We start from the raw sequence: 22,280 nt of genomic DNA on the forward strand, positions 1-22,280 counted from the left end.
GGCCTTGACAAAATCGTTGAAGTCATAAATGTTACCTTTGTTTGTAGTTTTCATGCTCTGTTCCACCCCGTGATGAACAGAATCCGCACTCATGAATGTGTGGCCAGCCTCAAAATACTTGATGGTAATTTCAGACGCGGCTATTACATTTGAATTTATAATTGTGACAAACATGGTGTATAAGCACCAATTTTTATTTTGGGCAGAGCAGTTGTCTGTCCAATACATCACTTTAAGGTAATCTCTTTCTTCAACTAAAGCTTTATAATGTGCAGATGCAATTTCTTCTTTCTTCCTACCAGCCACAGCTTCATGCCATAAAACTGCTATATTTTTTCGTCTCTGATGAGTCTCTACTCTTCACATCTGTCATTGATGCAAATGTTAGATGAAAAACTACAATTCTTCTTGTAAAAAATGTTTTTTGGCTTGCGGGAATCCTTGGCAGCATTATTACTTTTTGCAAGTCTACACTCCTCACTGCTTCGGTTTCTATCTTTTTCCTTGCCACATCTTTCCTGTACTCTACTCTTCTTAATTTGGCAAATTCAATATGCTGTAACCATTTCATACATGTTGTACAAGAGGCTCGAAATTTAGTAGTTGAAGATTCCAGAGCTGACAGATTCAGATCAGTAATAGCAGTTTTACCAGTACTATTTCTGTGTGTTGTTTCATATTCATTAGAACCTTCTGCATTTTTAAGATTTTCGTCTACTTCTACTACTGTGGCTGTTGCCTCATTATGCGATTTAATATGCTGAATCTGCATCATGCAGTGGTCGCACTCCTCATTTCCTAATTTTGTAAAGCTTATGTTCATGTCAGACACTACTTTCCGATATGTGTAATAGCTAATTTTATTTTGCGGAAATTTCTGAAGATAATCAGCATGCATACTTCTAATTGTGATATCGTGAGGTAGATACAAACGGTTAGGAGCATGTTCTCTTCGGTAGTGACTTATACATGGATGAAAGGATGAAATATGTTGTTGCAGAATTTCACGATTACACTTATTTTTCGGTGCTGCTAATCCTCGTCTGTCTCTATTTGGGGTTATGCTATCCGGTGCCAAATTTTTAAAAACCGTTGTAATGAATTTATCATTTTTTTCGTCATAGCCAAGAGTTCTCAAAAAAAATTTTTTGCATATAGTCTGAGAATGTGCGTTTTCATCAGGTAACGTATACATCAAAGATCTACTTCTCTTCCGTACTTCCACCTTCGTTGTTGAACGTGCTTTACCTTTTTGTTCAATTCGACCATGTACCCAAGATCTTCTTGTATTGTAATCCATTTTATAGAATTCATTCCAAATGGCTACTCTTCTCTGTTCATTTATTTTTTCCACACATCTCTTCTTGCATGCACATGGGCTCCTTAATTGATGACTGTTCTTATCCCTTTCCCTCCTCTCTGAATTTTTCCTTAGTCTTCTCTTTTTTCGGGTACAGATTATTTCATTATTCATGTTTTCATGTTCATTAGCTTCGCAACTTGTATTATCTTCTGAGCTCTCAGATTGTTGATAATTCGGATCAACAATTGAATCGTCAGAGTATCCAGTAATTTCACCAATTTCTTCATCGTTTTGTGCATTTTTAGCCGATGTTTGTAAAAGTTCTGAAATAACGAAGTCATTATTTATAGTTTGAATCACATTCATTAAAAAATCATGTGCTTACCTCTGTGATAAGATGCTGTCTCATAAGAAAATGCTTCAGTAGTAGTTGTTTGAATAATAATAGGTTCATCTATTTCTTCTTTGTTTTGAACTTCATTAGCTAAAGTTCTTGAGTCCGGTGTTGTAAGGTCTAAAATATAAAATTATATTGGATTTCTGTATGAACATGTCTAAATAATCCAATAAAATATTCTATTTACTTCATTTCAATAATATACATACCTTGAGCTAATACTTCCGTTCGATTATCTGTTGCCAAAGAAACTAAATATTTGCCCCGTGACATTTTATTTGAAACTTCTTGATAAACACAAAGTATATTTCAAAATGTTAGTTGGCGTACCGAGCAAGTTCTCGCATGTCTACGCACGCCAAGAAACTGAGAGCAACTAACTACCACAGTAAAGTTGAAGCCTGCGCAAATTCATGCGAGGACAAAACGTGTCATGTGACGTTTAGAACAAAAGCATATCTGGTAAAATACTTCCTCGTGTCTTGAAATAATACAAACAACATATACAAAAGTAGAGGTAAAAGGCAGTAACAAATGAAGAAAGTAGATACTGCTTTTTACATTCACATTTGAAATTATCTTAGGAGTAACTGTGTAGGTAAACAGCAGTAATGTATTATTATGTTAGATACTGCCTATTACCATAACACTGTGGTGCCAAATCGTCAGTTACTGCCGTTTGCCTTACGATTTATGGCCTAAGTTGATTCGTAAATGTATACCAAACCATGTGTGGAGTTAGCGCAGTTACTGCTTAGGTATGCAACATCAATATCTGATTTTTGGCAAAAGTGTTACTTACTGCCCTTTACCTTCACACGGCAGAATAGTATCACAGATCACAATGTAGTTGTAATCTGTGAATAATATCGTTATAGATACGGATTTTTGTGAATCTCTGGCCTGGATACGCCCATCATTGTTTTGGTGTTTATCAAGTATACTTACCAACTTTTTTTTAGTATGGTCTTAGTATGATGTTTGATGATTGTAAATGACTTTAGGCATTCTCGATTGAAGTTTGCGGTTGTTATTAAAGTTACATCAATTTTACATTGGTTGTATTTCTTGGACAATGGATGATATAGAAAAAGCACATTAGAAGCACATGTATTTTTTCTGACTTTGCTACGTGGGGTTTTCGTCATTAATGAATGCACTGAATGTCACAACAAACTCTATAATATGATAAACTGAAATACATATTTTACATTTAACTTTAAAGATGTTACCTACCAACTCTATAATATGATAAATTGAAATACATATTTTACATTCAGCTTTACAGATCTTACCTACCAGTTTACCATTTGATGTCATTATTCAACACGTAGTGTATCTATACTCATATATGTCATGTTCATTTTCTTCAGGTTGGAAATTTTTTCCCTTACCCTTTCAACTGTCTTTCGTCAGGAGAACGAGTGGTTCATAACTGAAGGTGTTTTTTGGTGACGACATTAATATCAATGACCTCTATGCCGTCCTGGCCTTGTGTACCCCTTCCTGACTGGGGTATTTGACGAACAAACTGTTCATTTTAACAGACGCCGTGGGACCTTCAATCAACCGAGCGACGGGGCCTTCTGTATCGTAGGGGTCGTCTATAGTATAATCTACAGCTTCCCTAACTAATGAGTTATCATGAGTTTCCGCTGACTCGAAAACTCTCTGATTCCTCGACTGAATGGACTGCCGTATAGCTTCAATACTCTGCGGACCGCACGAACCATGGAGCATTCACCAGCATCCTAAGAAGTTTGTTTTGCAGTCTTTCCAAAATGAAAAGATTTGACGGAGCAGTAGCGGCTCTATCAGTCATCAAAACGTTTATATAGTTTCTATACAGGATGTCGTTTGACCTTGGACGACCTTCGTGAAAGATTACAATTTAAAAAAAATCGTTCTAAATATCAATTATTGATCCATCAGGTTTTTTTATCAATTAAATTACGTTTCGCGAGCAGTTGAGACAATGAGTACCGCAATCATGATCTTTTACATAGGGTGGAACACTTGGTTGCATCGGCCCTATTCGAATTATAAAACTATTAATTCTCTTGAAAAAATATCAGTGTTCAGACCATTCCATCTCACCACAAAAATACAAAACCAACAGTTTATTTCAGAAATAAAACAACACATATTATTTGAATAATCTAACTTACTTTATTAAAATATATTTATACAACTCTGAAAAATATATTATTTACAAAACAATCATATTGATGCTAAAAAGGTACATTTATCTACTGAAAGATGTTTCCATGTCACTATGAACATTGCAAATCATGTCCCGTTAGCCTCGTAGAAAATTTACAACTTACATACAAACTTATCGATGAAATAATAAGCAATTACAATTTCCGATAAGTCACAGTCTTTTTCCATATGTCTCATATTTGCTTTAAATAAATGATTTAGGGCATGGTCCCAATTTATAATCATCGGATTTATCTTCTGAAATGTTAGTCGGATGTTTGATGTCATAGTAAAAAGTACACTCACATAATGCCTGAAATGTTTTTTGATACTTCTCAATTTGACACTATAGTAATTATTATTCTTTCATTTCAAATGGAACTATGATTTTTTTAAGATGATCTATCATCGTTTAAATGAAAAAATTTGAACAATGCTGAATTGACTTCAAACTTATTTTTGTCATGAATTGTGGAAAGTTTTGACAATTCAATAAAAGATTTTATTCAAGTATCCTGATATATTGTTTTTGTCTATATTGTGTTTGACTTCATTATCTTTTGGATTGGAAAAATATCTAGCCTAATTGATTGAGTTGGTCAATATTATTTTGAAAGTAAAACTGAAATATTTGAATGGGTTTATATGTAACTTAGATCGATGTGATCGAAATCATCAAATATTTCCCCAGCAACAAATTCCTCATTTTTCATTTGAATTAATTTCTCATGAATACAGATAACTTCGAAATATTTCATACTATCCCAATTAATATTCAATTGGAGCTTTGAAACTGATATAAACAAGATTTGGGCGTGTTCCAAGAATCAATCGTTGTGGAACGTCCCAATTAAACTTTGATAGATCAAAAAAAAACTTCTATAGAAACGACAGTAAATAGAAGTTAGAGAGCCCATACACGAGCCACATTTTGCGGTCGGATCGACCACACAATTGCAGTCGCGTTCCAGCGAACTCAAGCCGCCCATAAGGAATACTGTACTACACGTACACGGGCGTTCACGAAAGTCAAAACGGGCGTCTGCAGTCAACTTGCTGCTGATCTCCGCCGAGATGTCATCGCGACATTCGCCGTACACTAACCGCAAACTTGCAATCATACCCAACCGCGTACACCGTCGTGTACTTTTTCTCATATTGGTCTCACAGCGTTCAATTTTTGATTTCAAAATTCTAATTAATTCATCATAAGAACTATTGGATATTCCGAAGTAATTAAAACATTTTTTCCGTCTTGCCGGAGTTTACCGGTTGTTGCTTGTATGCTATTTCAGTTTTTTACTTAATAAAATTGTTTTTTTTTGCTAACCTTTTTGATTTCTTTACAGATTCTTTCAGGAATTTCAAATTAATTTCTATCATATTAGACAATGGAAGTCCAAACTGATGAAATTGCACCACGAAACATTGTCACCCACCTTCAAACAAAATATAAAAATTTCCTTCCTATTGTCGCGCAACCAGAAGTGGATGTACCCAAAACGATCGTACATTCCTAAATCTTCTCCTTCTCCCCAAAATAAGAAGTAGTAGTGGTTCTTCTTCGAAATCCATATTGAAACTGGCACTAAAATCTGACACCACAAAATATAGATGTCAGTTGCCTCAACTGCAAGTGCGGTTTATATGACTTCAAATCGAGCACAAAAATGTGGTTGTGTCAACCACGAAGTGCAGTCAACGTGGACACAATGTTGTGGTTGCCTCAACTGCAAATATGTGGTCCGTGTACGGCCGGACTTAAACTGTATGGCAATACAATTTTTTTGAAATTGGATAGAAATGGCCGATACTTGAAGAAACGTGTTTTATATACATAGCTTTTTTGCTTGCTATCATATAGTGAAACATGTGTCGATGTTTTGTGAAAATTGTTTAGTGTAAATATTACAGTAAATTGTATCAGTTAATTTTCACTAGATGCTTAAATACACGAAACAAACATTTCAATCATTATTATTGCATAGTTTTCTGTTGTTTTACGAAACACTTTGCGCCACTGCATACATCGCTATTATTATTAGTTCAATATCATAACTATGTACTGATAAAAATTATCTATATAGGTTCTTATTTCTGTATCGATTTATCTAATTCAACTGGGGGGGAGGGGGTTACTGGTAACTTAACTTATAACATTCATAAACGTTCAGTAACAAATTTCTGAAAATATGTATGATAGTGGTGAATACTTCATATTGTGTTCGAAAAATAATATACCTATTTGAAATATGAGTACAGACTATTTAGATGAATTTTTATTTATTTGTGATACCAACTTCCAGAAATTTGTTACCGGTGATGTTGAAACTTTCTCTATTCACGTTTCTGTAGTGATGTGTGTCCAATTTTGTTGATATACGCTGTGCAATGAGCTGAATAGAATCAAGTGTATAATTATTAAAAGTGGCATTTTCAAAAAGCACTCGAAAAAGACGATTGGTATTTTTAGTCGCGTATTTTTCAACAAAAACTTGTAGTATGTGTAACAGTGGCTAATACTAATTTTTTGAATGCATTACTCTGTATATTATTCAATTCATTGATTCTTTGGAAGATATTTGAAGTACAATATCTTATACAGCTTGTCAAATCTAGGAAGTGATTTGAGAATTATCTCTCTCTATCTCTCGTTTTCATAGTCTTCCAATGAACGCACATCTAGTAGACGGGACCATAACGGAATTCAGAAAGCTCTTCTCTACATCTGACAAGCTAAATCTATCTTCAATTGTTTCGGAAATTTTGATTATTTTCAGATTGGCTACAAAACACACAACAAACACACTCAAAACATACTTATTTCCAATTCAGGTCTTGATAGTGATAGTGAGATACACTATTTCAACGCTAACTTTTACTGATATAAAATAGAAGAAAAATGTTTACTTTAGTGGTTAAATGGCCAGTACGATACCGTGATCTGACGTCATTAGACTTTTTTATGGGGACATGTCGAAATGTTTGTATATAAAAATGAACTCCTCAACGTAGCTGATTCAAGATGTCGATAGGGATTTGATCGATCGCATCTGATATGTTGTAGAAATTTCTATTATAAGTTCAAGATATTGGTAAGACATTCAAACACTTTCATTGTCTCCTGATTGCCATGATTGTTTTTACATTATCAAAAAATAAATATTATATAACAATACTTATTAGTTTTTAGGTGTGTTTTTTGACGTGTGTCAAAGAAAATATTTCTGCAAGTGAGGCGTAGTTAATTTTTTGGGTTCTGAAAACGGAAAAGGAATAATTCCGAAACGTTGACATAAAAAAGTTGTGTATAGAAATTTCATTTTCTGTTACTGACTAAATGAATTCTTCAATGGTTTTTATTAATTAGTAACGTTTCGAGCGAACTCTTCATTATTATACTTCAGAAGATTCTCTATTGATTTAACTTTGTTTATGTTTCAGATTGCAGAAGACAATACACAAAAAACAGTAAGAAGCATTGTCTCCTCTACAAAAAAATATTTTCAAAATAATTTCTTTTTCATGGTAACTTTTTCAATAATTTTCAATATTTTTAATTTTTCAGGAAAAATTTTGAAGTTATGTCTAGGTCTAGGCTATGTCTAGAATGTTTTTGAGGAATTCAAAAACTGAATGATATACAGAATACTATACTTGAAATGGAAAAGTTGGTGTTTGCCACTATTATTAGGTACACTCATCCTGTATAAAAATTTTTTGTTGAAAAAAATGCGAAACTAAAACTACACTAACAGACGAATCTGAGCGTTTCTGTGAATACAAATTTATTCTATGTGGCCGATACACACTGTACATACGAAACGTCGTAGAAATCTAAATTTTGATGAGCAAATCAAAAATAGTGCAATTCAGATAAATATAGTTCTTGTTGTTTCTTAGAAACAAAAAGTTATGAACAATTTCGAATCTTTCAAATGTATCAGTGAAAAATCATTACAAAGCACAAAAAAATCAGACACAGCTCAATCGAAATGAAACGTTGCCTATTCCTATGAGGTAAAAAGTAGGTAAACTCTGTGTTGAGGATTTTGTCTGAAATAAATAATTTTATGATCGATGAATGTTTAACGACGAAATGAGGATGAGTTCACCGGTGATTATAAATTGGCTACTTCAGTTTGAATTTAAACTAGGTACCACCGACGAAACTCCTTGGTTTGATCATCATTACAGATTTCTTCAATGTGTAATCCCATCCTTTCCAACGGAACCAAACTATACCTGAAAAAAGAGACGCATACATTATTTATATCAGATTGCGTAGAAAAGCATGTTATATTGGCGGATACAGGTGAGGTAGTCATCGATCCTCATCCGCACTAAGAAAATTTCAGGTTCGGGACCATATTTAAGCCACTCTTCTGCTGATGAGTTCTGGTCCTTTCAGGCTAGTGCGACCTGGAAGGCAACAAAGCGAGAGTCAAGAGCTTCCAAGGCCGCTTGGCTGATCGAGAATATTTCCGCTGATTTACGTGTGAGGTTAGTTTCTCCACACATGAATCAATTGCGTTTCCTAGACAGGTCCTCGTTCTAGACTGTATTACAACTTTCCCGAGTGGTTTATCACTGATGAAATACCTTCATATTTCGGGATTTGATAATTTTATTTGTCAAATTATCTAAGAACAATTCGTTCAGGCCAGTCTCAACTCCTTACACAGTAGGTTAATGGACTGAAACCTATCAGAAAACAACTACTCCCCTGGCTAATACCAAGAAGGGCGTTGGATTATATCCGACAGGTGTCAGTGCAGGATTCTTCACAAAAGTTATTCCTGCATATGAGGGTTGGCGATAAAATGCACGCAACAGATTTTCAATTATTGGAACACACTTGCAGACCGGTTTCGGGCTGTTTGGCCACTCGTCAGTGCAAGGTAGTGTATATTATCAATATAAAGTCGATGATTTCCGATAATTGAAAATCGAATTCCGTCAGAGTATCATTCCTCGAACTAAGCTGATAGTCTAGTTCACATGTACTTTTTTTTGTAACATTTTTCAATCCAAAAATTACGACCAAGGTGTCATTCGATTCGTATTTTTGCCTAGAAAGTTAAAAGAACGGTCCGAAAACGCGCCGATGAAAATTAAAAAAGTTATAAACAATTAAGTGAAAAAAAATGGCGCTTTAGTTTTTTTTTAATATCTCGGAAAATTTTCAAAATTTTGGAAATTTGAAAAAAGATTTGAAAAGATCAATGAATTTGCGTAAAAAAAGTCCCGACTCCCGAAACTGTATCTCGATTATTTATAATTTTTACAGAGCCCTGAAAATAGAGCCAAAAGCGGATAGTCTGGCTTCCGCGCGCCTTTCGTCACTCTGACATAAAAACAAAAAAAATTATTTAAACATATTAAATGTAAATATTAAGGAATGAAAAAATTCATGTAATGTTGTAATGTTGGGATACATTAATAAACAATAATCCGCAGTCAAAAAATTTGTATCCCAATTTTAACGTTAATTATAAATTTGTTAATTAATAACTTTTTCTGAATTGAAAGTTAATATAAAAATCCCTATAATTATTAAACTAAAACCCTGGCATTTTTTCCTTTGGTGAAGTTATCCTTAATAGGCAAAAAAATAGATTACCGTTGCCAAAATAAAAAAAAATTATTTTCTATTTTTTTATTGACAAGGATTCATTCCGGAAAATGAAATTGAAATCATGTAGGCTTCGAGATGAATTTGCAAATTCTATGCAAACAGTTTTTCTCAGGTTAACTATAAGTCTATTCCTGTAATACCATGATGCACTGTTTGGAACCTTTGGTGTAGTAATGAATATTACTGGAGTTTTTTTTCCAACACCAAATCGTTATTTTTAACACCTCGACACGTGTTTCGATCAGCAAGTGATCATTTTCAAAGAGGAAGATTAAAACTAAGGACTAGTGCGAGCTAATCCTATTTATGCTATAAAGGTAACTCATACAGGTAAACCATCCAGGCATACCAACCTAAATTAATTTTACAATTTTGCCTTATCTATTATTTTACAATATATGTTTATATAAAACAAATTGTTTTATATAAACATATATTGTAAAATAATAGATAAGGTTTACCTGTATGAGTTACCTTTATAGCATAAATAGGATTAGCTCGCACTAGTCCTTAGTTTTAATCTTCCTCTTTGAAGATGATCACTTGGTGATCGAAACACGTGTCGAGGTGTTAAAAATAACGATTTGGTGTTGGGAAAAAACTCCAGTAATATTCCTGTAATACCAGTCATCAAATTCCGAGTTTACAAGGTTATGCATTTCTTCCGTTGTTTTACTTGAAAGAATAATTGAAGTGTCGTCTGCGTAAAGGTATATCGCACCGTTATTTATATTATTAGATAGATCATTCACATATAATAGAAAAATTAGTGGACAGAGTACACTGACTTGAGGTGTCCCATTTGTTACAAGGAATTTATCGGACATTATATCATTCTGTTTCGCCTGGAAATATATATTTGTTAGGAGATACATTATAAGCTGATTTATGTTTCCTCGAATACCAATCTTAAATAGCTTATCTGATACGAATTTAATATTCAAGGTATCGAAGGCTCTACTCAAATAAAAAAATAAACCCACCAAAATGTTTTTCCATCCATTGAATCATGTACTTCTTGTACAAAGCTGAACGTTGCAGTTTCTATCGAGCGATTTTTCCTGAACCCGTGTTGTCACTTTGTCATTAGATTGAATGTTTTCAAGTAATCATTTATTCTGCCAGATATAATTTTTTCAAACATTTTTGAGAATATACTGATTATTGATACGTGTCGATAATTGTCGATATTTTTACTGTCACCATTTTTTAGTATAGGGACAAGGACCGCAATTTTAAGCAGATAAGGATATTCTCCAAACAAAATACATAAGTTTAAAATATATCCTATAACTTCAGATAATGTATCCACACATTCTTTGGTTATTCTTGTGGATACTTCATCATTGTCATCTTATTGTCTAACGAGGCTATAACTGTTTTTACTTCATCCGTAGTGACTGGTTCAAAAAACATGGTTGCATTAGTATTTGACATTGAAGTACAACTTTCTGAATTTTTCCCTGGGGAATGTGTCCTGATTTTCTCGTTAATTTTTGTTGAGAAATACTCTCCGAATGCTACTACAACTTCTTCTTCGCTACTGATTATTATATTTTGTCTAGTTACTAAAAAAATAACACGAGTGTTTAACTCACCTTGCCTGGCTGTGAGGTCTTGTGGATCATTTAGATAAAGACCATTCAATCCTCTACCGCAGGATTTCCACCACCATCCTCCTTTCAGCATAGACGCACAGTTTAAACTTGATCTGTCATTATCTCTGAAAAAAGAAGCATTCATTTGATGAAGTGAAATTCTGCTGAAATATATTGACTGGCGATTATTGGGGAGCAACTCTATTCAACGGCATTTCTGATTCCGCTTCTTCCACCCTCAAGTGAGGAAAATTATTCTCCCTAAATTTTTAAATGTAGGCAATATATGAAGATGTTTTTTCAAATACCTCAGAATTTTATTTACAGAAGTCTTTGAGTTTAAAAGTACAGCCTAATAGGTTTGTAAAAGATGACATTTGAAAATTAATTACCTGTTCAAATTGATGATTCGAAGATTTTATTCAAAGCGTTATGGCATATTCCGAAATATCTTCAGAGTGATTAGATGGCTGTCCCGACGACAAATTTTTTATGCAAATATTTTGAAGTGGGTGGTTGTATTTTGTAGCTTTTAATTTAGATGTATCTGTATCTGTAGAGTAGGGAGGGTGAGTGTAAGCCCACGTACTTAGGCCACATGTGACCCATTGTACATCCTCCCGAGGAGTTGTCCTCCTAGGTCGTCGTCCATCCTGTCCTTTCCAGGAAGGTGGACAGGTCGCTGGGAGACATCTCCTTTATATCGGCAGGTGTAGGCCAAGACTCTCCGAACACACACTATCTTATTGACGATAATTCCGGGCACTCGCACAGGACATGCCTGACAGTCTCATCTTCCTGTTCACACATCCTGCATAGAGGTGTGTCCACTAGCCCCATATTATGTAGGTGTTTCCTTAGCTGACAGTGGCCAGTCAGAAATCCTACTGTGAGGCGTAGATTTTTCCTGGTCATCGCCAGATATTTCTTCGGCGCCAGCTTCCCCGGGTCGCCCAAGGTGATCCTGGCAAGATTACATCCTTTGATTTCATCCCATCTCTTTAGAGATTCAGCATGGGTGTAACTTTTGACTAGTTCCGCAATTGTCGAAGTCATCAGGCCGTGGGTGCCACTTGGTCCTAAAATTCTTAGTCCAGCCGCTTCCTTGGCTAAAGAGTCGGCAATGCGATTACCTTTACTTCTGTTGTGCCCTTTAACCCACCTCAGGATAATGTTATTATCTATCGAGGCTTTGGCTAAATCTTCGTGGCACTCTAGTGCTAGCCCTGAAGTAACACGGTGTCTGTTCAAGGCTAATAGTGCTTGTCTGCTATCAGTGCAGATTGTAATGTTTTTGCCAGAAATTCTTTTCTTGGTTATTTCTTTTGTGGCGATTGAGATACCAGCCAGTTCTGTTTGGACCACGCTGGTATTTTAGATGTAATCAGACGAAATTAAATCAGAAGGGGAAAAATCTGGCGACCACGGAGACCAATTAATATTTCCTCTTCTTCTAATTCAATGCCGTGGAAAATGTTGATCCAAATAAACGATATGATGATGTTTCGATAGGACGAAATCCTTTCGCATCCTGCCTTGCTTGTTCGTCATTATTCAGAACAAAATTTTCGTCAACACTGGAACGGATGGAGAAGCAGCATTGAATAAACTCCAATTCCACCTTATTTGTAGCCTCTTGATATCTTCTACTGAAGGAACATCTAAAAGGTGGAATAGAACACAGCCAGCGTAATTGTCGATGAGTGCCGTAGAATTAGCCCGGAAATGCTTTGGAATGTGCGAGAACGTTTCGCACTTTCCATCAGTGGTCATCAGTTCGAACATACAATAAAATAAGTGGGAAGTGAGCACCTAAACGAATTAAAACTTTCAAACGAAACTTTTTACAAAAGTATTGATTGATTTGATCGAAAGAAGTTTGCCATGGCCCTAATACGACATCTTTTTCGAGGATCTCTCACCTGTTATATGTTGAGAATGGACTATTGTTGCTTCCATACCAAGGATCATTCAAGGAATCTCCTGCATTTCCTTCGTACCCATCAATTTCGAGTTTATAGTAATCGGCTTCTGAATATATTTTGAAATGGGAATATTGGGCATATCTGCAAAATAGGTAATATTCAATTATCTTATTAATATATTTTGATTTGTAGAGTATAGTCCTTAGCTCGCAAAAGTTTAGACTTCCGAGGGTTGTCGTTTGTTGGGATACGAAAAAAAACATACTTTCAACATATTTTTTTAACCACATCTGTAACATTGACATATCTGCGATGTCACTTTATTACGTAGAGGCGATACTTAGAGATGATACGCAAAATGATTAGATGTTGCACTGTGATGGTAATTTGTTAGGTACATTTTGAATATGAAATATTTCTAAGTTGTTGATTGACTTTGAAACATTTGATGTAGTACAAATTATTCTCTCATATTAGTGTATTGCCATTCTGTTATTTCTGTGATTTTCCATATTTTCCTGGAAAATTGGTAACCATCAATTATTTCAAAGAAAGATATAGAAAATGATATATTTGCAATATACTTATAGTAAAAAATACATACAAATTCGAATGTTTCAAAGACATTTCATTTCATGTTTTGAATTACTTTTGACGTTTGTGGATAACACAGAAGATAACAAAAATAACACAAATTTGAGAAGGAATAGAAATAGATATAGTTGATTTTTCCAATTCCTAAAACGGAGGCAAGCAAAGTATCTTTTTCTACAGATTGGGAAAGGCAAAAATTTCTGAAAAATTGAATAAAAAACTCTGATTTATTGCACAAAAATTACTTTTGTTGATATACAAACAGGACCGTCGCCATGGGGGGGGGAAGAGGGGAACCTCCCCCTGCTTTTTCAACTTGGGAATAAGTTGATATGAATAGTCCACAAATTGTTAAGTGACAATTTTACGAAATTCCCAACTTTTCGCTGTTTTTTCGACTTGGTAAAGTCGGGAAATTTCGGGCCGTGAAGATAGAAAAAATAATAGTAGAAAACAAAAAACACAATATTATTTGAGTGTTGTTTCCTTTCATTTGTATTGAATATTCCTATACATGGTGAATATGGTGGGAGACCAAGGATCTTGGTCCAAGGTAGAATAACAACCATTATTATTTGTGTAATTAACAAAATTTATTTTTGTTTGTGCATACCCTAACGGGCATTAGCATTCAGTCAATCTTTGGATAGCTAAGTAAGAAAATTAATATATTATAGTAGTAAGTAATCCCTCGGCTTTCATTTTTCCGAATGTTGGGAAATTTTGCTGGTGGGGTTGGGAAAATTTGGATTCCCTTTCCCCCCTGATTTTTGTTTTCGCTACGGACCTGTATACAAATATTCTTGTTATTATTTCAGGTTAGAATGTCACACATATTTGAACATATCTCATATACCTACAGTCTATAAAAAGTTAATCCGAACATCTAAATGAAAGACTAATGTACCGAGCCTGATAAATTTACTGGTTGATACCATATTGAACCTTCCACACAAAAATAATTATTAGACAAAAAAATTTCACCATACCATACAAAGAAACTGCCGACTTTCGGTAACTATATAGTTTTTATGTCGTATATACTATAACTAATACACGATTTCATTCAACTGTTGAAATCGCATAGTGAATTTTCATTTTTTCCAGGATGTGGCATTTGTTACCAGATATCTTCGTTACGAAACTCGTTTATATAAATATACCACATTAACATTTCGTGAGCAGCCTTTGCCAGACATTATGGCGTACATTTATGAAATTAAAAGATGGTTATGCTGTTACATCGAAGATCGTGTAATGGATGCGCATTATGATATATTATAATGTCAAAAGTAAAGTGAGCGATATTACGTGCATTCGTTACCTCACTGTTGAATAGAATCACTTGTGGCTGCTATAGATAATATACAACCTTTCTGATGTATTTGTTCCTCCGAAAAAATTGATTATGCAAAAGATGGCGATTAAATATGAACAGTCATTCAGTGTGTTAATTTTTTACTGTAAGATGGTTTCTTCAAAATATACACATCGCCAAAATTCTTGGACCCCCTTATGTTTATCTAAATAAGACCCTATTATCATGAGTCAAGAAGTTACATAACCAATTTGGCTATGTAACTTCAATTAGCTGAATTTAATTTTAACTGAACAAGAAAAAAAATACAAACGAAAAATAGTTCATAATAAAATGATTATCAGAGTCTGAAATGTAAAAGAAAACCATTTGAGCGAAATCAAAAATGCATTAATATTCGGTGTGTCCTCCCCTGTACTAAGGTGTTAACTAGCCTGAGCATCCATTGGGATGTTGTTCCATTCTTCTTGGGCCGCGAGTGTGAGTTCTCGGATGAGGCTGTTTGAGATTGCTCGTTTGAAGAAATCCCACATGTGCTCCATGGGATTCGTGTCTGGTGAATTTGCTGGCCACCGTACAAAAGGCACCAATTTTAGGTGCCTTTTGTACTCTTCTCGTGCGATGAGACTCAGCATTGTCATCCATGGAAATGAAATTGGAGAGGATAAATAATGGGTTCAATAATGTTTCGAATATATCTATTCCCTGTCATAATAAGCTGCGTACGGCGACTATGCAAACATTAACTGATCCTCCTTGGTATGGAATGACTTCTCTAGCAAATGATAGTCTTTCTTGTCGCCTTGGACTTCTCCAAACTCTGTGTTGCCGACTATCACTAACTAAACCAAATCTGGTTTCGTCCGAAAAAAGGACATTTCGTCAATGAGCTAAAAGCCAGTTACTGTGTTTCTGTGCCCACTGTAGAAGAGCGGCTATGTGTCTGGAAAGTAGCCTGGGTACTCTTAATGGCCTCCTGGATTGCAAATTGGCTCTAGCAAGTCTCCGCCGTATTCAACCAAACGTTCTTCTTGAATGAGTTCGGACTGCTGAGACTGTTATGGTTCGATTCTGACGTACAAATCCAGCTAGATACCGATCTTCTCTTGCATTAGTTACTCTAGGACGCCCAGTTCCACGTCTCCAGCCAACGCTGCACTATTCGGATAACTGAAGCGCGGGGAATCCTTAGTCCGTAGTCTATCCGCGATTTGATGATTCGGCAGACTCACATCATGCAAATCCACTATTCTTGCTCTATGGAACACTGAAATTCTATTGCCAGGCATAATTGCAAAGAAGAACCCAACAATCACTTAAACACGCCGAATCGATATGAACCACTTTTTTAACATTGGCATCTAGAATTAGAGGAATTTGTTTTTGTAAACATTTTTCTACGCCTAGCACAGGTAAAAGAAATAAAGATGAAATGTACAAAAAACTAGCCATGATTTATATTTCTTTTTACAATTTACGAGGGGGTCCAAAAATTTTAGCGATGTGTGTACAATGAGTCTGAAACCTGACGAAGTTTTCGGAGCATGAAAGTGGTATTGAATACTCATGTAATAGTTCAGCCAAAACATCAAGAAATATTTTGGAAAATAATTATTTGAAGAAATTGTCTGAAGGAATATGTTGGATGAACAAAACAGATACTTGACAGAATGATATAACAACACAAATTATATTTCATGATCTGGAAAAGGTTTTAGCTGAATATTATGAGATAGGTTACTCACAGTTTCAATGAATGGGGTGAACAATTCAAACTATGTTGGAATACATCAACATTTTATCGATACATTTCCATTATCTAACAAAAAAATTGTTATTTAGCAATGCCATGAGAGCAAACAGCATGATAAATCCACAAGCCCGTGGGACTAGTTGTTATATTTATTGCTGGTTGCTTGATTGGTATTGCTCAAAAATAACAGAGTTTGAAATACTTCCTGAAATATTTTTAGTTAAATGCATGGATATAAAAACAAAATATCAATTCATAAATTGAATTAATTGTATTACATGAAAAACAAAAAAATTTAACGAAAACATTCGCTTGAAAGTACAAGTGGATTCTCTGGGAAAGGTACCACCCACTATTCCCACATTGGAATTCACAATGCTGGAAATTACTTTTCGACACCGTCTATAGTCAGGCGAATTCTGAAACAGCTCAATGTCAACAAGGCGTCTGGTACTGATTAAGTATCCGTCATCGTACTTGAAAAGTGCGCAAATGAACTCGTACCAGTATTTTGCAAACTTTTCAACCTGTCTTATATTATAAGGAAGGTGTTTTTCATTCTTGTTGGAAGATTGCTCGCGTTCAGCCTATTCCCAAAAAGGCCAAGAAAAATCTTCCAAAGACCTGATAGACCAGTCGCTTTACTATCAGTAATATCAAAAATCATGGATGCAGCCGTAAACCACCACGTCCTTGAGTATCTGGGAGGCTTCAACATCTTGAGCAATCATCAATATGGCTTTCGGAAGCTAAGATGCGACCTTTTATCGCATGCCACCCATATTTGGAATAACGCAATCGAGAAACATGGAGAGCCAAGAGCTGTTGCGCTCGATATTTCTAAGGCATTTGACCGTGTGTGGCATGAGGGTTTGCTTGCCAACCTTCGATGCTATGGCTTGTCGGATCATTTTTGTGTATGACTTTGCAGGTTCCTGAAAAAACGTTCACTGCAAGTGGCCGTCGATGAATATTGTCTTAAACCCTTCTTTATTGTATATCAACGACTTATTGGAAAAAACCAAGAATCTAATATATTGCTTTGCGGACGACAGTACACTTGTCTCATCATTCCGTTTGGAGTCCAGAACATTCGCTGCGGATGCATATCTCCACCGGCAGCAGGAGGTTGCACATCTTAATGAGGATCTAGAAGTGATTTCGAATTGGGGTTCAAGTAACCCGGTTCAATTCAATGCCACGAAAACCAAGGCATCGGTTTTCTTCATAATGATCAATTTCTCCGAACCGGATATAATAATGTCAGGACAGACAATTTCGCTTTCTTCTTCGATAAGTTTGTTGGTACTTCCAACAGGAACTCCCGAACTTTGATAATTGATAACGGCCATCCGTAGACGGATATAGCATTCAACAACACGTGAAAATATTAAAATTGTTTTATCAAAATGGATGTTCTGTTCGGAAAACGTACCGCGCGCTTCGCACATTTTACGGTCGTCATAATCGTCCTACCGAAAGGAATATCCGCAATGTGGAGGATAAATTTGAGTCCCCTGCCTCAGTAAACGATCGACCAACACCCGTACGTCAACAAAACGCAAGATCTGCCGAAACATCGCCACTGTTTGTGAGAGTGTGCAGGAGAATCCGAGGTAGTCGATTTCGCGTAGCTCACAAGAACTCGACTTTCAAAACCACAAACTGACAAATTTTGCGTCGTGACTTGGGCCTGCACCCATACAGAATTCAACTGACTCAGGAACTGAAGGTAAACGACCGTATAGTCTAGTTCACATATAGTTTTTTTTGTAACATTTTTCGGCCCTGTCCAAAAATTACGACCAAGGTGTCATTCAATTCGTATTTTTGCCTAGAAAGTTTAAGGAAAGGTCCGAAAACGCCTCGATAAAAATTACAAAAGTTATAAACAATTAAGTGAAAAAAAAATGAGGCTTTATTTTTTTCATAATATCTCGGAAAATTTTCAAAATTTTGGAACTTTGAAAAAAGATTTGAAAAGATCAATAAATTTGCGTAAAAAAAGTCTCGACTCCCGAAACTGTATCTCGATTATTTATAATTTTTACAGAGTCCTGAAAATAGAGCCAAAAGCGGGCAGTCTGGCTTCCGCGCGCCTTTCGTCACTCTGACATAAAAAAAAAATTATTTAAACATATTAAATGTAAATATTGAGGAATGAAAAAATTCATGCAATGTTGGGATACATCAATAAACAATAATACGCAGTCAAAAAATTTTTATCCCAATTTTAACGTTAATTATAAATTTGTTGATTAATAACTTTTTCTGAATTGAAAGTTAATATAAAAATCCCTATAATTATTAAACTAAAACCCTGGCATTTTTTTCCTTTGGTAAAGTTATCCTTAATAGGCAAAAAAATAGATTACCGTTGCCAAAATAAAAAATTGTTATTTTCTATTTTTTTATTAACAATTTATAAAAAATACATTACAACATTTTTTTGTAATGTATGACATTGATGAGTTGTCTCCAGTCCAAAGGAAAATCGATGGTATTTGTTTGGTTTCCTAGTCATATAGGAATTGACGGTAATGAGAAAGCTGACAATGCAGCAAGAGCTGCAACTGAGAATGTCGAGCTGAATATACCTGTGAGTCCAAATGACACAAAAAAATTCATTAAAAACTCAATACTCAACACATGGCAACACGAATGGACAAACAACGATTCAAAATTGAAAGATATCAAACCTGATATTGCAGCCATGAGACTTCCACAAGGGCTAACGTGAAGAGAACAAGTCATAATAACACGACTTAGGATAGGACATACCAACTTAACATCCTCTTATATACTAAGAAGACAAAGACAACTATCCTGCGAAAATTGCCAAACTTTGATGACGGTTAAACACCTTCTCTTAGAATGCCACCAGTATGAAGCCGATCGACAACGATATAACTTACCGGATGATATCAGAACTTGCCTCGGTACCAAAGCCATAAGAAATGTTTTGAACTTTCTGAAAGCAACAGACCTTTTTAACAAAATATAAACAGATATCGTATACTACAAAATGGCTAATGACCTCAGCAGTCGATGCCAAAAAAAAAAAAATATTTTGGCAACGGTAATCTATTTTTTTGCCTATTAAGGATAACTTCACCAAAGGAAAAAAATGCCAGGGTTTTAGTTTAATAATTATAGGGATTTTTATATTAACTTTCAATTCAGAAAAAGTTATTAATTAACAAATTTATAATTAACGTTAAAATTGGGATAAAAATGTTTTGACTGCGGATTATTGTTTATTGATGTATCCCAACATTACATGAATTTTTTGATTCCTCAATATTCACATTTAATATGTTCAAATAATTTTTTTTGTTTTATGTCAAAGTGACGAAAGGCGCGCGGAAGCCAGACTACCCGCTTTTGGCTCTATTTTCAGGGCTCTGTAAACATTATAAATAATCGAGATATAGTTTCGGGAGTCGGGACTTTTTTCGAATTTCCAAAATTTTGAAAATTTTCCGAGATATTAAGAAAAAACTAAAGCCCCATTTTTTTTCCCTTAATTGTTTATAATTTTTGTAATTTTTATCGGCGCGTTTTCGGACCTTTCCTTAAACTTTCTAGGCAAAAATACGAATCGAATGACAGGGCTGAAAAATGTCACCAAAAAAGAGCTAAATCGAGTACATGTGAACCAGACTAGTATACAACGACGTGTGTTCGCTGAATGGGCTCTGGAGCGGTTGGCAACTGACACTAATTTTCACCGAAAAATCATCTTTAGCGATAAGGTTAATTTCTGGATGAATGGGTACGTGAACAAACAAAATTTTGGATTTTGGGCTAGCGGTGTTATCGGTCCATATTTCTTTGAGAACGATATTGGCCAGGCCATCACTATCAACGGCGAGCACCATAGGTCTATGATTACCAACTTCTTTTGGTCTGAAGTGGATGCTCTGAACATCAACGACGTTTGGTTTTAACAGGACGGCGCTACGTGCCACACAGCTCATGCCACATTGGGTATTCTCCACGAGCGATTCGAGGACATGGTTATCTCACGTGGAGGTGATGTAATCTGGCCACTGAGATCGTGCCATTTGACCTCGTTAGACTTTTTTGTGTGGTTTTCTCAAGTCGTAGGAGTATGCGAATAAGCCACACACCACAGATCCTCAAAGTCAACATAACCATGCCATCGGTCAAATTTAGCCTGATCTATGTGCCAGAGTCATGGAAAATTGGACGTTTCGGTTGCGCTCCACCCAGAAAAGCCGATATTTGAACATTTTATATTCCACACATAATGGCATTAACGGATCTTTCAAAGGAATTAAAAAATCGATATCTCACACAGACTTCGCTTTATTCAAATTTAGAGATAGAAAGCGCTTAATGAAAGACCTGTTATAAAAATAATACAGATCTAAAAGGTATAACTCCCAAAAGTTTAGCATTGGCTAACGACTAATTTTTCGAACATATTAGTCTTTAAAATCGATTCTGTTTTCAATATCTTGTTGATGTGTTAAAAATCAATTTACACTAATTTCTGTTATACAATAAAAAGTCATTAGGTGAAAAATCGGGGAAATACGGGTAACGAGTCATCGAATCTCGTACAAATCATGAATTGTTCGATTTGCTGTATGTGAACTATTGTTGAACCGAAGAATGATGTCTTTTCTTTTGTTTTTTTTTTTCAAATTTCGTTGAAGGATTTTGGCAAACAATTCGTTGTATATCATTAATTCAAACCCAACTGTTTTCCGATCATCTCAAGGAATGGTCGGTGAACCCGAAAAAAAAGCGAACTTTTCTGGAGGTGCATCGTGAATAATCAACTTTGGTAGGATTCGATTATTTGGAAATGTCAACCACGTTGCCATATCATAAATACCTAATCAATGTATTGTAAGTGGCGAATAAATATTACAATTATTCGACGTAAATCAGGTTATTATGATGCAACCACATGTAAAGATGTGTCGTTTTCAGTTGTTGGTACGTAGATGATGACTGCTTCTATGAACTTTGAAGGTACCATATTTCATTGGAGTATACATTTAACCACTGGTTAATTTATACTACATTAGAAAATACTTCATAATGATATTATAAAAATTGTGAAGGTTCATTGTGAGAAGGCAGGTATAATGCAAACACTCTATTTGAATCCACTGTGTCGTAACTGTTCAATGGTTTGGACCGGCAAATAGACAATAGTTCAGTTGATGAATAATTGCTGATGGTCTACGATTACATGAAAATTTTTCACCTCCATAATTATGCGTTATTGTATAGCACTGAAGATAAATTTGTACCAGATCATTAATACTTCCATTACATGTGTGATGACCTCTGAGATATCATGTCAGCTTTTCACCAGATGAACGTGATCTTGAATAGAACAATATGCTATTAGTATTTTGGGATCAGAGGTGTAAAAGTGCAGTTACGTAAAAATTTTCAGGTGCATAAAATTTTATTGAATACACAGTATGAAAAAAAATCATTTGACAGTGAATTACATTTCACTTGAAAAAAAGTTTTATTAATTAACTCTACCTTTCTATTGGTATTAT

At 35.0% G+C, this 22,280-nt stretch overlaps 2 protein-coding genes across 2 annotated transcripts in view; both read right to left on the bottom strand.

The window, feature by feature from the left end:
* Positions 1 to 310: 310 nt before the first annotated feature.
* Positions 311 to 2,148, bottom strand: LOC141487567 (uncharacterized). The gene is made up of 3 exons (XM_074186695.1): positions 1,910 to 2,148; positions 1,689 to 1,817; positions 311 to 1,626 (listed from the first exon to the last, which is right to left on the bottom strand). The coding sequence occupies exons 1-3, from the start codon at positions 1,971 to 1,973 to the stop codon at positions 311 to 313; spliced, it is 1,509 nt and encodes a 502-aa protein (XP_074042796.1). The 5' UTR covers positions 1,974 to 2,148.
* Positions 2,149 to 3,846: 1,698 nt separating this feature from the next.
* The window catches only part of LOC111514858 (uncharacterized), a 343,452-nt gene continuing 325,018 nt past the window's right edge, over positions 3,847 to 22,280 (bottom strand). The window contains exons 5-7 of the mRNA XM_074169249.1: positions 13,061 to 13,204; positions 11,139 to 11,263; positions 3,847 to 8,147 (exon numbers count right to left, since the gene is read on the bottom strand). Of these exons, the coding sequence (XP_074025350.1) occupies positions 8,056 to 8,147; positions 11,139 to 11,263; positions 13,061 to 13,204 (361 nt within the window). The 3' untranslated portion in view covers positions 3,847 to 8,055. The remainder of the gene's footprint in view (positions 8,148 to 11,138; positions 11,264 to 13,060; positions 13,205 to 22,280) is intronic.

The sequence above is a fragment of the Leptinotarsa decemlineata genome, unplaced genomic scaffold, assembly GCF_025532065.1.
Source record: "Leptinotarsa decemlineata unplaced genomic scaffold, Ldec_3_MD MMD2_P_RNA_scaffold_11, whole genome shotgun sequence".
Lineage (NCBI taxonomy): Eukaryota > Metazoa > Arthropoda > Insecta > Coleoptera > Chrysomelidae > Leptinotarsa > Leptinotarsa decemlineata.